General features: G+C 39.1%; 1 protein-coding gene across 1 annotated transcript in view; it reads right to left on the bottom strand.

The window, feature by feature from the left end:
• Positions 1–497: 497 nt before the first annotated feature.
• Positions 498–16,654, bottom strand: part of LOC125754448 (collagen alpha-1(I) chain-like) — a 340,999-nt gene continuing 324,842 nt past the window's right edge. The window contains exons 5-6 of the mRNA XM_049106309.1: positions 11,903–11,957; positions 498–2,618 (exon numbers count right to left, since the gene is read on the bottom strand). Of these exons, the coding sequence (XP_048962266.1) occupies positions 2,564–2,618; positions 11,903–11,957 (110 nt within the window). The 3' untranslated portion in view covers positions 498–2,563. The remainder of the gene's footprint in view (positions 2,619–11,902; positions 11,958–16,654) is intronic.

Below are 16,654 nucleotides of genomic sequence, written 5' to 3'. Positions count from 1 at the left end.
TGTTTCACACGCTAGTTTTTTTCTTGCAAAATTATGACAAATGCAAGGCTTCCGGTTTGTCACCTAACGAATGTCTGCCATAAACGCCATTTAAAAAAACAACTAGTAAATGGTCTCAGTCAGAAGAACACATGACTCTTGATCTCAAGATCATGAGTTTGAGCCCTATGTTAAGGTGTAGAGATTACTAAAAAAATAATAAAAAACTAGAAAATAACTGGTAAGTAGAAATATTAGTTTCTATTGATGTCATAGTCTAGTCTACCAGAATTAATAACAATTTATGAGTTGGGCACAGGCACATCTTTAAAAACCTTTAATCTATTAACCAATATTTACTCAGGGCAAAAATTTGAGATTTTAGGAAACTACTTACCTGTCCATCTCTGTACCATAACTCTGACTTTTCATGACAATACAATAACTGATAATCATTTTTTTTAAAGATTTTATTTATGAGACATACACACACGGGGGGGGGGGGGGCGGGGGGCAGAGACACAGGTGGAGGGAGAAGCAAGCTCCATGCAGGGAGCCCGAGGTGGGACTCGATCCCGGGACTCCAGGATCACACCACAGGCCGAAGGCAGGCGTTAAACCCCTGAGCTACCCAGGGATCCCCTCTTCTGCTTTTTTTGTAAGTGGTTCAGAGAAGACAATATTGAAAAAAAGATCTTACCTCACGTTTATTGTTTTAGCACTAAAACATATTCCAATCCACGTGCAAAAAAACTGTATTCACATACTACAGATTCCTTGGTGACCTAGAAACCTTACTTGAAATCTTTGATACTCTAGTGATTCCCAAGTCTCTTCCTGGCACTCTCAGGAACTAGAATTGGCGAGGGGAATGGGAGAGAAACACCCAAGGGGGCAAAAAATTTTCTTTTAGACAACGTCAAAAAGCATCAGCAATGATAACTAATTCCAACTACCACAAAGCAGGGTCTTACATGCCTTACAAGAAGCACCACACACCACCCCTCACCCCTGTCACTATTTCAATCTGTCCCCCTTGAGTTTTCCTCGTGAGGCAAAGTACAAGCAAGAACTTGACAGCCTTCTGGAGCAGCTAACCATGCTTCTGAACTGTCAATTCATAGGGCATGCTCAGTTCAACATTCACTCTGGCCGACAGTTACCAAATCTGTTACCAACTGAAGAAAAACTAAGTTTGACTTTGTCACATTGAAAATGTACCTGTGAAAGGGATATGGTAAGTGACTGTCACAACCCACAGGAGAACCACCACCTCTTTCCCTTCCTGAGTCAGCCCAGGGCTGTGGCTGCCACAAGGCCTCGGAAAGGCCCACTTTCCCAGGAGTGCCTATTGAACTGGAACATCAAACCCTGGAGATATAGTGATTTCCACACTCGTAGTTACCCACCTAGGGCCTTCCTGACTTGCTGGATGGAAAACTGTAAGCATCTTCTGTTTCTAGGAGGTTACAGGCAAAGCAAACTCATCACATTTAACAAGCAATAGCCATTTTGGTATTTGTGTTTATTTCCAACGTTTATCTCTCTTCCGGTCACTGATTTATTTAATATAAAAAGCTGTATTTTGAAGAGCTTTATGCATTGAACAGTAAACAAAGCGACCCAAGAAAACATACCACTGTTCAGATTTTATAAATGAGAAAAATCAAGATACAGAGAGGCCAGGGAATTGGAGAACAGATATATTCATTGGTTCTTTCTTGGTCTCTATTTCCACTTAGACCACAAAACTTGACATTTCTAGGTTCGCCAGGCATCTCCTATAGCCTCAAGTACCGAAAAACAAAGTATTCGAATTAAACTCCTCAGCTTGAAATTAAAAGCTTTGAGAGATTTGTTGTATTCAAAAAATCTTTAAAAACAAGTAAAAGCCAGCCTTAGTGCAGTATTTTCCCTTTGAATGCTTAGGTGGTCTACCTCCAAAGCCAGACGCTTCATTGGAAAGTGATGCATTCTTATAAACTGTTCTACCTCAGAGTCCCCAGAAAAATGGGAGAAGACACATCTGACCTTGAAATCCCCGACCACCTTCTTAGTCCCTTGGAAGAATTATTCTGAGCACATGTGCCTTTCCTTTCAGTATCTATTGAAATTGCCACTTGAGGGATTGAGAAGGAAAGGAAGACAGAAAGGACAGTCGTGCAAATTCTATCCACACACTGACATTTTATCGTAAATGAAATAAGTCATCATGTATGTGTTGATTTTATAAAAGGTTTGATGAAAAAAAAAAAAAAAAAGAGAAGGTTTGATGAAAGCTCTGGCACTTAAGTGAGCCTGCAGCTTGTTTCCAGCATGAAGTGAACGTTTTAACTAGTGTCTTACTCTGCTGCATCTTGCAGGGGTTCCCTCTTCCCCTGGGGCTAGCAGCCCAGCGCTGCTCTAGGTCCTGAAAGTACAAAATAGTGCCTGCGGCAGTCTCTGCTGGGGGGGGGGGGGCCTCAAGTGGTGTCACAGTGGGCTCAGCACCCCGAGACACAGGCCTTCCAGGGCGTGTCTTCATGCTCGTACTTCAGCTTGTCAACTCTCCAGGTGTGAATCTGATGTCACATTAATTGTTCCATTATCCTCTGCAGCTGTCATCCCAATAGCCTGAGAAACAGATACCCACATCTCGCCTAAAGTGGTGATCAAAAATTTTAAGTAAATGAACAAAGCAACGGAGACTATCAATCCAAAGGAAATGCTCATTAAATTCTGACACGGAAACCATTAATACTTGAATAGTTTCAGAGATTGTAATCAGACGGCTGATTAATTCAAAGCCATGTTACACCGGCAGCTTATGCAATCCTCAACAACAACAACAAAAATGGCTCGATCCCTATGAGGTAAAAATTTAAGAGAGACATAGGACCTATAAATAGCTTTTTGCTAGAACATTCAATAGTTGAGGAATTTAGGCAGAGGATAAGCAGCTCAGCTGTTTCATTTCTCTGGTGTTCTTGTAATAAAGGCTTGGCTGATTGCCTTTTTTTTTTTTTTTTTTTTAATAGATTTACTGCATTCTGCTTGACATGAAACTGTAGTTTTTAAGGAAGGTGTGGGGTGATTATTTTTCATTTGTAAAATATAACCGCTATTTTAGTTGGTGAATTGCAAACATGCTAATATTTCCCTAGCTGCATTGCTCGAGGTTTTGCTCACACATTAAGACATCTACTGGCTGCAGTTCTAATATCCTTCACCGAAGGTAAACGACACTAAAATGTGAATCCTGCTTTACAGGCACCCAAAGGCCTTGGTTCAATTGCTGTTTGGGCTGTGTAGAGAAATAACATGAAAATCCGAGATACCATCATTCCTTTACAGGCAGCTAGGTGAGCAATCTACCATTAAAAAAAAAAAAAAAAAAAAGGGATCCCTGGGTGGCGCAGCGGTTTGGCGCCTGCCTTTGGCCCAGGGCGCGATCCTGGAGACCCGGGATCGAATCCCACATCGGGCTCCTGGTGCGTGGAGCCTGCTTCTCCCTCTGCCTGTGTCTCTGCCTCTCTCTCTTTCTCTCTGTGTGACTATCATAAATAAATAAAAATTAAAAAAAAAATTAAAAAGAAAAAAGACAAGAAAAGAGAAACAGCTACCATATACTGAGCACAAACACACCATAAACGCTAAGTGTGTTCTGTTTCATCAACACTATCACTGCCTATGACAGAACTGTGCGAGGTTATATACTTCCTAAAATTATTTTTTCTTCAAATGTGAGATAGGCACTATTGTTATTTCTATTCTTCCAGTTAAGGAAACTGAGTCTGAGAGGGACCAAATGACTTGTCCAAGTTCCCTCAGTGAGTCAGCTGACCAAACAAGACAGGAGCTCTGGTCCAATTCCAAAGCTAAACTCTTGCCTAGACCACGCTGCTCTTAAGATCGAGGAGTTAATCCAGTGTAAACTATTCACTTCCTGCACAGCATAGAAAGAAAATCAGTTTGCAGACACTTTTGGGTTAAACATATTCATACTTTACTTATTATGATAAGTCGCAATAAGGTGACTGTGTAATTATAATATGGTTTATTTTTTCAAAAGAATCGAGTTAATTTTTTTAAATATTTTTTATCTACTTGAGAGAGAGAGAGAGAGAGAGAGAGAACACGAGCGAAAGAGAGCATGTGCCAGAGAGCATGAGCGATGGGGAGGGGCAGAGGGAGAGGAAGAAGCATAGTCCCCAGCTGAGCAGGGGTCCCCATGAGGAGCTTGGTCCCAGGACTTTGAGACCCTGACCTGAGCCAAAAGCAGATGCTAACCCGACTGAGCCACCCAGGTATCCCTGGAATCACTTTTAATAATCACATCTGTCATGTTGGTTTTGTTTTCTTTTACTTAATATCTCATTAGCATCCAAGTTAGCATATGTCGGTCCAACATTTTCTCATAATTGCACCCCACTTCATGGAATGGATAGACCATCTGTATCTACACATCCCTGTAGTAGAGAGCATCCAGACTGTTTCCAAATTTTGCTCTGACAAACGATGCTGTTACACTCTGTACACACACATATACATATATGCTAGCAGGTGCACGTATACACATATATGTGTAGGTCTGTATACGTACGTATGGGTGCGTATGGGTACACACATGGGGCTTTATTCTTAGTGACAGATTTCAAATGTAGAACGGCTGGCCAAATAAACTACCACCACCTTTTTCTGAACGGTTTACTTTTCACACCCAGCAGCAATGTATGAAATTAGACATTTCTCCAGCTCTTCTTTATGTCCAACTCATTGCTATGTTTAGTTTTTGAAAATCGAATAGTAAAAACAATTGCATTTTAAGTTACTTAACTGGTTAAGATTTAAAGATAGAAAGTAAAATGTAACTATACTACTATTCATTAGGTGTTGCTTTTTCTATTTGGTTGTATTACTAATTAAATTGTACAGGCTCATGGTATAATAGTGTCAAGGGCTGTGAAAATCTCAAGTTTTACCCTATTTCCATGAGGGCAGCTTCACATAGTTTTGTGGGTGCTGACAGAAGACAAGATGCCTGGGTCATAGGGCCTTCTCTCTTGCACCACATGAGGCCTCATGAACATCAGCATGTTCAGGTCAGTTCTCGTCTACATGTCCACAGCGGGGTCCAGATGGGTCCAGATGATACTTGTATGTGACTTTATATCTTATCTTTGTCCTTCTGAGGGTCCTTGGCCGAATGTGTACTGTTCTAATGTTAAATCCCATATAATCACAAGGAAATCATTTCCCTAATTTGGATATAATTATTGCTTTGCTCCTAGTCAAAATGAAAACAGCTATTGCCTAATTGATGTTTTATGAAAATCTGTGCTCGTCACTTCTGTTGTGTTTTTGCCATGACAAATGAAGAATTAAAAAAAACCTAAAAAGGGAAGCCCATGGGGACTTTTGCTCAATTAAAATAAAGACTTAAGGTTCATAATTCTTTTATCAACGCAATTGTTATAAATTCAGAGGATTAGCAACTTCAGGACCCTGCATACAGGAAGACCTAGACGCTGAGGCGGATCTATGTTTTGTGGGACTTAAAGCTTTTTTTAACTGGGAGGTGGGGGTTGCTTGAATATGAAATTATAGACAAAACACGACTTTGGCCTGCACAAATTTATGTAGTCCACACCAATGTGGGGCTCTAGAATGTTCAACTTTTTTAGCTTCACAGTAAATCTGTTCTATCTGGTAAAGGATGTGAAAGAGAGGGTTGAAGCTAATCACAATCTGAAATTTCTGCTTTTCTAGGCCATAGTGCTACTTTATAAGCTCAGTTAAATATGTGGCATTGGTCCCTCAAGGAAAACATTCCATAGCTTCTGCCCTTTCTGACCTTGGATTATGCCGACTGGCAGTTCAAGACAAATGACATTTTGTTGAGTATACCCACTGGGTACAAAAATTAGCACATCACATCAAGCAGGATTACCTCCAGGGTTGGGTGGGGGTGGGGTGGGGTGGGGGGTGGATACTATAGCAATTCATTATGTCAGGAGCTCTCTTGTGACCTCGCAAGTGTTTGTAAGGGTAAAAATCTGTGTTAAGTGGATTTGAAAGGTAAAGGCAGCAAGAAAAGAGCTGTAGAGTATCAGAATGTAAGGAGTGATATTTAGGCATGTGCATGAAAAGAAACAGGGATAAAGTATTTTTAGACAGCCTTATTTAATCCTGTTTCATCTTTCTGATTGTCTTTATGTGTCCTATTTCTTTTTAAACGGCAATTGGTAGAGCTGCCTCCTTTCCTCAGATTTGCCCTAGTCGCTTGGTTTGTGTTTCACAGCTGTTAAAAATAAATCAATAATATTGACTGCCTAATATTCGCATAGTACTCTAAAAACCACTGATACAAAGATTACAACACTCTCTACCTTTCTGTCATCTTCTAGAAGTAAAACCCGGGGAGTACCCGGGGATCTCCAAAGCTAGATGGAATGTGCCACATGGCATGAGAGACCAACAGTTATTTGAGTTTAAAGGAGAAAGGCCTTCTTAGAAGGAGCAGCATTTAAGATGCCTGAATGAAGGGGCTGTCCGAGATGTACATACACAGAATATACATGCCTAGAATGTTCTAGGCAGCTGAAGGGGCAAAGCCTTGGGTGTGGAAGAGACAGAAAATTCCAACGAACAGGAAGTATCCAGTTTTAGTTGGAGGATACGGTAAAATTAAAGAGATTAAGCAAGAAAGATGTGGTACTTTATCACTGAGCTCTTTGCACTCCCATCAAGGGTAAACACTAACTTGATCGTCAACGGGGAGCTGTTTTCTGCAGGGGAGTAGAGCAGGGAAGTAATTTTGGAAAGTTAACCTGAAAGGAGTACTTAGAGCAGAGAAAAGGCAAGGGAAAGTATTGGGGGGCCAGGTCACAGAATACACAATAGGTATGGAGGCCAGAAGGTCATTTCATCTCCTTGCAGAGATCAAATCTCATAATGGGAATGGGAAGTGCAGGGAGCAAGAGGGTGACAGCTTCCTGGGAATCTCACAACTTTGGGATCCTGTAGGACAACTTATGTTATTGGTACACTTATTAGGTTGACTTTTTCATATTCTTTTTTTTTTTTCTTTTACCATTTTAGGTAGATGGCTGCCCTGATGCACCTTTTTCTCTTCCCTTCTTCTGTGCCTTCACTTACCAGGAGCATCCGCCCTTTTACTCAGCTTTGTTAGTGCCATGGTAGATTAAGGCCCCTCTGCTAACATCATAAACACTGGGTGGAATTTCAAAAGAATAAAAGTCAATTCTTAAGGGGTAGAGAGGTCTTCCCTGAGATTAAGACAAGAGAATATAAGTGATAAAAACATGCAAACAGCAATACTGCCAACCATCTTCAAGTGTCCAAAAAAAAAAAAAAAAAAAAAAAGTATACCAAGAGATTGCTCCCCAGGGAAGACGGGGAAAGAAAACAGACACGTGGGGAAAGATGAGGTGGCTACTGTCAGGTTATGACGCTATGCAAAATCTCCATGGCCAAGGATGGTCAACCCACTGCAGAATTACTGTGCAGTTTGGCAAGTAGATATTAAAGGTCCAGGACATTGGTAGGGCCGTGGTATGCCAGGGGGTTTCCCACCACCACGAATGCTCTGTTCCTCCAGTTTCTCTCTTCACCTCTATCTTGTTCTCATCATCCCAGCCATACCCATGAGCAACTGATAGATTCAACACAAAAGACATTCCAGTGCTATATTACACAGCATCATCTCCTGCCCATGAAGGATTTATTTCCAAGTGTTTTCATTCCTCTCGGTTCTGTAAGGTAGAATTGTACAATCTTGATTTCACCTCTAAAATGTCAGAGTCCTGACAGTCATGATTACAGACAGAATGTCAGTCAGAGGTTCACAGTAATTGGTATCTGTGCCAGAAAAGTGGATCGCACTCGACCTGAGAAGTAGATCTACTTGGCACCATTTGGAAAGGATTTAACACTTTGTCACTGAAACTGGCAGATTTGTTCAAATTTTCAGTGTGCCCCTTTGCTATTTATTATGGTGGAAATAACCACTTTAGGCTAGGAAACAAGATTCGAGAAGTGTTCCATATCTTACTGATTTTGTGATATCCTGCAGGGTTGTTTTGTGATACAAAGTAAATACAAATATCCATAAACTGTGAAGCGCTACCTAAATGAGATTTCTTACATAATTACTACTAAAGTTTTACCAACACTTTAGAGAAGACTATAAGAAATGAATGTTTTCAGAAAATTCCTGAAAAATCCAGATTTTCTCCATGACATGCTTCACATTTCTCAGTACCATTCAGGGGTGAACAAGCAGTTTTTACTTCATAAGAAACTTCATAAGTCAGAAAATTGTGAGATAATACAACCAAAAATCATACCTAGGTTTTGTTTGACTACATGCTTCTAGTTTAGAGATCTCTTTTTATAAAGAGAATATAAAAATCACAAGCAGGGATCCCTGGATGGCTCAGGGGTTTAGCACCTGCCTTCAGCCCAGGGCGTGATCCTGGAGTCCTGGGATCGAGGCCCATATCGGGCTCCCTACATGGAGCCTGCTTCTCTCTCTGCCTGTGTCTCTGCCTCTCTCTGTCATAAATAAAATCTTTAAAAAAAATAAAAGTGAAAATAAAATCACGAGCATATAATTTGGTACAAGATACATATACATTAAGTCTGAAGAAAGAAATCATAATAAATTACAAATTTAAAAACCTGACAACAGTAACATACACATTTCAGGGAAATGCAATAAATGCCTGACATATAAAGACATTTTTTCTGAAATTTTTGCTGTCTATATACTCTTACTACCTTTTTATATAACCATTTTCTATTATTTCCATAGAGAAAGCACAATTTAGCCTTTCCCCTAGCATAGTTGATTGCAATATTTTTTATTATTTATATCAGAAATGTATAAAACATGGCCCTTCATATTTAGATGTATTCTTTGGTGGTCCAGATTTGTGCTCTCCTATTGGAGACTCTAATAAATTTCGTGATCTCTTTAAAATATTATGTGAATAGTACATTTGTAATTGTATGTATTCATTATTGAGAATATTCCTGACAGGAGAGAACTTCTGTTTAGATTTGATGTCAATGAGAACTCTATTTTCTGCTTGCAATTTTACACATCTGCTGTTGGGAAAGATTTACCACAGACTGCTTCTCTCTGTACACCACTAACTTTATTTAGCCTAAGCTGCCCACATATGTCCTATGACAGATCCTGTGGGACTTGTTCATACTGTAATAGGAACTGCACCTTCCTGACAACTCACCAGGTGTGTTGGCTCAATGGGTAACTTCTAGAGGCAAGTCCCATCTTGAGTCATGAATGTGACTGTCTCATAAATACATAACTACAAACAAATATACATATCTACCAAACTAAATGTGTTCCTGACTACTTCTCTTCATCTACATCTCCAAAAGTCCCAGAGTCACAAGAACACAGTCATACGAATAAGAAAGGATAGATTTAGGAGCACTCTAGTAGAAGGAGGCGGCAGTCTGGCAGAGATAGGTGTCAAAAGAGCTTTCTCTGGAAATATTCTAAAACCATGACCATACGCAAACACTACTAAGGCCACTTCAGTCCTAGAAAGGGCCTAAGCAAATAAGGGCCCAAAGCAGAACCTCAATTAACCTTGTGTTAAGTCTACTTCTGAATCAATGATATATGAAAACAAGAGACAAATACTGCATTCACTTTTTCCATTTGTATCACGAAAGATTGACCAGTCTAGATCGGGGATACGCTACAGTTCTTCAAGCTTGACCAAGGATCAGGGTCTAAGTTCAAGTAGACAAAGCAAAAGGAAGTTTAACCGAGAAAACCAGGTAGGTGACAAAGCTGAAATTCTAATGGAGATATAAAGAGAATCAGGGACAAGAAATAAAAAGTCAATGATGAGAGTTCACAGTCACCAGGCAGGAAACCATAGAAGCAACTATACCTAGAGATATTTTTTCCATTGGGCTTTCTGTGTCTGAGGACACCTAGATTATCGTAAACTCACATAGCCCAAGACAGAAGAAATTATCCACTCCAGGAGTATAAAATAGAAGACAAGCTGGTGTTGGTCTAAGTTGTAAAAACTTGGCATAAATCTTTAATCACTCTGGTTTAGTTGACTCTTCAGTGGATTCAACAGTAATTTCTTTCAAATGAGACTATCCATGAGGAACTCAGCTAAGGAGAGGCTGTGTCACTAGTGTTCCGTGGGACTGCAGGTAATTACACTGACTTCTTTTTAAACATTTTCTTTTTAGTACTATCACATTCTTTCTGAGCTTGGGAATTTACAGTCACTCAGAAGGGAGAGTATCAGAGAATTTGTTGTTGTTACCAGAAAATAAACTCTAGTTTCCCAGTTTTCTCCCCCTCCTCTACACCACTTAAGGAAACCTATTACATTTCCAGGAAAAAAAAAAATTACTGCATTTCTTTTGGTTCTAGCTCTGGGAAGGAAAATCATACCAGTAGTGAAAGTCAGATTAGAGGTTCAATACTTCATGTAGTTTACCTGTTCCTCTCCTTGAAATCGGTCTTTCCTGGGAAAACTACAAAATCCACAGGGCTTGGGTAGGAGTCAGAAAGCAAGATGAACTACATGTTTGGAAATAATGTTGTCCAAAGGGTGATCTTAGGTCCAGCCGCACTGGCATTCTCAAGGGTGCCTACTCGTAACGCAGAATCACTGGCTCACAAAAGCTTTGGGAATCAGAATCTCTGCATGTGGCCCTGTACGTATGTGTGCCTAGCGAGCACTCAGGGGACTCTTATGACCATTGTGCTAACTCTTGAAAGTGGTAGGAGCTGCCATAAAGGAGTGGGGATGGACTTACTGTATGGTCCTGAGATACAGTCAAGACAGCTCAAGGAATGGTGTCAAGTCTTAAGTCCAGAGTGCAGAGAATCCCAAAATGAGGAAGCTCATGCATTTTAACCCTCTCCTCCTCCTCCCGAGCTAACCCTCCCGCAGATGAAATGCCTTACATATCCTTAACACCAATTCAACTTTGCTGCTTCCCGTTACTGCTCCTCTGCCTTTTCCTCTCTCCTTTTGTCTGGTACAACTTCATTCTGGGTGTTTCCATGGCTCTCCTGCTCATTCTGAACACCCAGGACTATAAGGGGCCGCAAATCCAACCAGTGCTTTAATTCCCTCTGCAGTATTCCTGAAGCATTCCCATGTGTCTTTGGGTAGATTGACTCTTTTGAAAGGGAACTCTGGGGCTGCTGGTTTCATTTTTAGACACTGCTGATCATCAGAACCGTCTTTCTTATGAATCAAAATATGTCTCCATAATTAGCACCAATGGCCATAGTTCTGACTTCTGAAAATATATTTCTGGCAATTGCATTCCCCTTTCACATGACAGTTTTGGCTACTTTCTTACTGATGAGTATTTAGCTTTAAATATTTTGTAATGTATCCAGGATGGAGGTACTCTATGAATGTGAAATGAGAGTTAACAGTCTCAATTGCCATTCCTAAAATAATAGCTTCATAGCAACACGCTAATTAGATAAAAACTCTAAAGACTCCCCCTGCCACCAGAAAAATAACCTATATCTAAAATAACCCAGCCAAAAGCCTAAGGAAACCTATCTTTTTTTGTGTGTTTCAGTAGTGGTTCTCAAACCAGGGCGATTCCCCCCACTAACCTGCCCACTATCCCCCTTCCCGTCTTGAAGACAGGGAACATTTGGCCATGTCTAGAGATACTGTCACATTTGGGAAAGAGGTGCTACTGCCATTTACTGAACAGATGCCAAGGATACCACTAAACATCCTACAATGTCCAGAACAGCTCCCCCAGCCATCCCCACAATTAAGGATTATCCAGACCAAAGTGTCAAGTGTTGAGATTAAGAAATCTTTGTGAGAGAAAACTCAAAGTCAACACAGAAAAATGTATACAATGATTACTTGTAACTTACTCTTTTCTTGGGATTCTTTTCAAAACGGCTGAAATTTTCAGACTCCATCTCTCACCTGGAAAGTGGTTCATATATTTTTATGAGCTAGGATCGCCATTGACAATGTTCTCAGGCATTCAAACATTTGTCTTAGTGTAAAAGAGGTCTGGCTATTTGGATATATTTCTTTAAATGTTTTGCTAATCTATAGTCTAATGACTCTGAGATGATCAATTCTCCTCTACTTCTAAAGTAAAATTAAATGTCAGCAGAGGAGGTCCTGGCTTTGAAGTCACATATTCAACATCAGCCTTCCATAAACCCTGCCTTGAACTTTATTCCAATGAAATAAACATTGGTGTAAGTATGTTCAAATTACATAGTAAGGATGAAGGCAAAAGTAATTTTTAGACATTATTGAGTTTTACAATCATTCATGAGGTATTTAATGTGCACCAGACATTTGATGTGTGATATGAGGATAGAGAAGACACAATCCCAAAGTTTAATAAAAAGTCTGATGAGGAAGTCAAAAATACAAACTGTTTACCCAGAACTAATGGCTTTTCTTCTAATTCCACCAAAAATAAATAAGTATAAATAAAATGAGAACAGCCCTTCTTTATTCTTCTGCCACTGAATCTTCCAATCCACAAATATCTGTAACCATGTGTGCTCTGCCTCCATGCTGACATGGTGGACTCACTGTATCCTATGCAGGCCATCCTGTCTCACATACTGGGTCCCATCTCTGTCTCCTCCAGAGCTTTTCTGAGGCAATTATTTCCTCTCTCTTCTCCCTCATCACATTATCATTTCCTCTCTTCTCGATCACTGTTACCATAAAACAGTGCTATAATATCTATCTAAGGCAGCTCCAGTCTCCTCTCTACCCCCATGCTTTTCCAATCTTCCTTTACCTTCTTAAACTCTCACCATCATTTGATACAACTCATTACTACTTCAAGTTTTTTTTTTTAAGATTTTATTTATTCATGAGACAGAGAGAGAGAGAGAGAGAGAGAGAGAGAGAGAGAGAGAGAGAGAGAGAGAGGCAGAGACACAGGCAGAGGGAGAAGCAGGCTCCACGCAGGGAACCTGATATGGCACTCGATCCCGGGTCTCCAGGATCACGCCCTGGGCCAAAGGCGGTGCTAAACCGCCGAGTCACCCGGGATGCCCTAATTTTTTTTTTTTTTTTTTTTTTTTACACTTTGGATTTTGGTATACCATATTCTCTTGATTTCTTTCTTACCCACATAGCTTTTACTGGACCTGTTCATTTCCCCAATCCTTAAATGCTATAGTGTCATTTAACCCTTATGTGATTTCGTCCATCCCAATGGCCTTTAATACAATCTATATGTTGATGACTCCCAAATTTATATTTTCAGAGTGAACCTCATCTCTGAATCGTCCTACTTGTTCTAGGATATCTAATGGGCATTTCTATCTTAGCAAATCCAAAACTGATTCTCTCATCTACCCTTGTAGATGAGATTGCCTGGATTCTCTCATCTACCCTTGTCAAACATGTTCTTCTAAAAGGTCCTTGTCACAGCAGTCATTGCCATAATGCACTCAGTTTCTTGAGTAAAAACCTTGATGCCACCCTTAATGCCTCCATATTGCTCATAAGTTTTCTTCTAACCCATCAAGTGAATCCTGTTAAAACTACATCTCAATAATATCCTATTCCAACCTAACCCAAACCAGCTCCATTTCTCTTAGGTTCATTACCTGGTTCTCCAAGAAAACTTCTACTCTGGTAAATCAATAGTCAGTTTTCCCTACAGTAGCAAAAGTAAGTTTTTTTAAAATGGAAATTATGTCCTATCACTTAGATCCTGGATACCCTGCAGGAGTTTTCCAACATTCAAAATAAATTCCTAAATCTTTACTGCAGTCTATTAGATCCTACCTTGGCTGGCTTTGGCTATCTTCTTCCTCCCATTTCCTGTCATTTTTCTTTTTGCTCATGACACTTTGTTTGCCTCTTTGCAAGTCTCCAATATTCTTCCCTCCTTAGGATCTTCATACTCCGTACTTCCTAAAACAATCTGCCCCCAGTTAATAGCATGGCTCACTCTCTCACATCATGCATATTCCTGCTCAAATGTCATTTCCTAAGCGATAACTCTCTAAAAACAACACCCTCTCTATCCCCATATTCTTCTATAATTTTCTTCCTAGCATTTATTAGCTAATATCACTTACTTTTATATTACCTGTTTATCCTACTATTATGTAAACTTTGCAACCACAGAGTTGTTATTTTGTTCTTGGCTCTATTCTAGTGCCAAGAACTGTGCTTGGAGTATTAGCTACCCAAGTATTTACTCAATTACTAAATTAACTGGGCCCCATATTCAGCCTGGTATCATCTAGAATGTGTAATCTCAACTTTTTAAAAGTCTTCTCATTTCACTTATTTACTAACATTTTATTTTTGGAAGTAGTATACCTATGTTGTTTATAGTTAACTGAAAATAAGCATTCAATTATTGTATCTCCAATACTTAAGCAAATCTTACCCTAAGGTGAGAGTAGACAAAAATAAAACACAGTAAATATAATGCCACAGCAAATCTATTAAGTACAAGTCAATAATTAAAACCATTGCCAATATATCACACTTATTCTAATTTTTAGTATTTTCAATAATAAGCAATAATTTACAGTAGTTTGAATGCTTTTTGGATGAAAGAGAATGACCCCTACATGTCATTTTAGAGAATGGAATAATTTGAACTCTTCAAAGAGAATTGCAGTATAGCTAATGGCTTTAAACAACATTCTGATACAAGAAGCAATATCTGTCTTTTCTGAATTAGGTTTTGATGCATTGCCTGACATCTAGGATTTGAAGTTTTACAAGCTGACAACACTGAAATTTCACTTTGTCAACAGCAAGTGGAAACACATATTTGAGAATCATCTCAACTGCGCAGCATAAAAAAATCTGAATAATGTTAGCAAGTCATAACATGCAGAGATAAATAGACTATTCCCACTGTTCTTGTGTAGTCTTAGATTAATTGTCAAACTTCCAGAAACACTAAAAATGAGGAGTGAAGAATATCTTGTCTCAATGTTGCTGAGAATAAAGATTCTGACCCTCATTTGACATTAGAAAGGTCACTAAATGTCTTTTAATAGGGTACTAAAGCACTGAATTGGGAGGGAACAGGCCTGGCTTTTAGTCTTTGTTTATCCACTAAGCAGCTGTATGGCCTTCAGCCTCAACTTCGTTTTTCTAATAAAGGAGGGCAGTGAAATAAAATAATTTTACTTTGGGTCTTCTACTTGGGACCAAGTTGCATTTAAGTCACAAAGTTACTCCTTGGAAGAGCTATTTTAACTTGTATCAGGATAGGCAAGGTTATACTTGGGAAACAACCCCCAAGTCACAGTGGGTTAAAATATTCAAAGTCTATTTCTGACTCATGCTACTCGTCAGCAGTATAGTGTATTCTTGCTGGTCATTTAGAGACCCAGTTAACGAAGGTGCCATCTTGCCATGTATCCACCATCAGTGAGGCAGGAGAAAAGGAATAGGATACCTGAAGATTCTGACCAGAAGTAACACATACTTTCTCACATTTCATTGGTCAAAGTCACAAGGATACACTTAACTTCCAATGGAATGGAGAAATGCATCCCTCTGTGGGCATGGAAGGAGAACCAGAATATTTTTGAGGAGTTCCAATGGCTACACAAAAACTAATCTGAGTCAAGATACCATACTGTTCACTTCTGTGTTAGAAGAAAGCTTGTTAGTACTTCCTGGTATACAGCAGATCAACAGTGCTTATCTGTTCTCTTAAAAGTTTACTGAGAAAGAGCAGGGGAAAAAAAATAAAATGATGAGATATACTGCATGTAAGGACATTTTTTAAAGTCTTTTACTTGGACACATGATGTAAGATATTCATGATATAAAAATATATGCATTATATATGATCCTGTAAATTATTTGTGACTGAATAGATTATAAGGAGAAACTTAACCTTGTAATGATCCTATCATTTGAAAACTTTAAATATTGCTATCATATAACCAATAATATAAAGTCAAAAACACAATGCTATTCAAAAATAGCAGATTTTATGAATTTTTAATTTTTATTTAAAAAAATAGGTGATAGTAGATTCTACATTAACATTCAAAAATCAATTAAAATAGAAAAGAAACTCAAAATCAACTCTTAAAACTCTGAAAATTAACCAATAGTTTTCTCATTAATGCAGGGACCATTTATTCAAGAAAACAGGCTGTATCTTGGTAAAAGCAAGCTTTTGTGGGGCTTTTTGTGCTTTTATTTTGTGGTATTTTTACTTCGCCTTGTTTTCATCTGCTCTACTTCTGTGATATTCATGAAGACCAACAGCCTTTCAAATCCACTTTGAAAACCATCATCCCAGTAGCCATTTGTTGGGGAAGAATGGATTGTGGAGCTCCCTAAGCAGCCCCATTCCCAGAGAATTGTCAGGTGACTTATTTGGCAGCGCTCTGAAAACCACTACTGACAGGATTGGCATTTATTTGACCTGACTCAGAACTTGTCAGTGAGAAGAATCCTTTCTTTGGGGGTATTTACTAAAACAATCAGGAGCAATTGTGTAAAGTTAGTTCAGGACAAATAGCAAAACTGATGAAGAAGGGATCTGATTTCTAGAACAAAGGCATCTGTTAATGATGTCCAGTTTTCAACAGAAAATCATTAGGCATGCAATGAAACAGTGAAGTATGCCCCATACACAGGAAGTTAAT

This window comes from Canis lupus, chromosome 36 (genome assembly GCF_003254725.2).
Source record: "Canis lupus dingo isolate Sandy chromosome 36, ASM325472v2, whole genome shotgun sequence".
Classification (NCBI taxonomy): domain Eukaryota; kingdom Metazoa; phylum Chordata; class Mammalia; order Carnivora; family Canidae; genus Canis; species Canis lupus.
The sequence above is the reverse complement of the archived record's forward strand: the minus strand, read 5'-3'. Positions and strand labels throughout refer to the sequence as shown.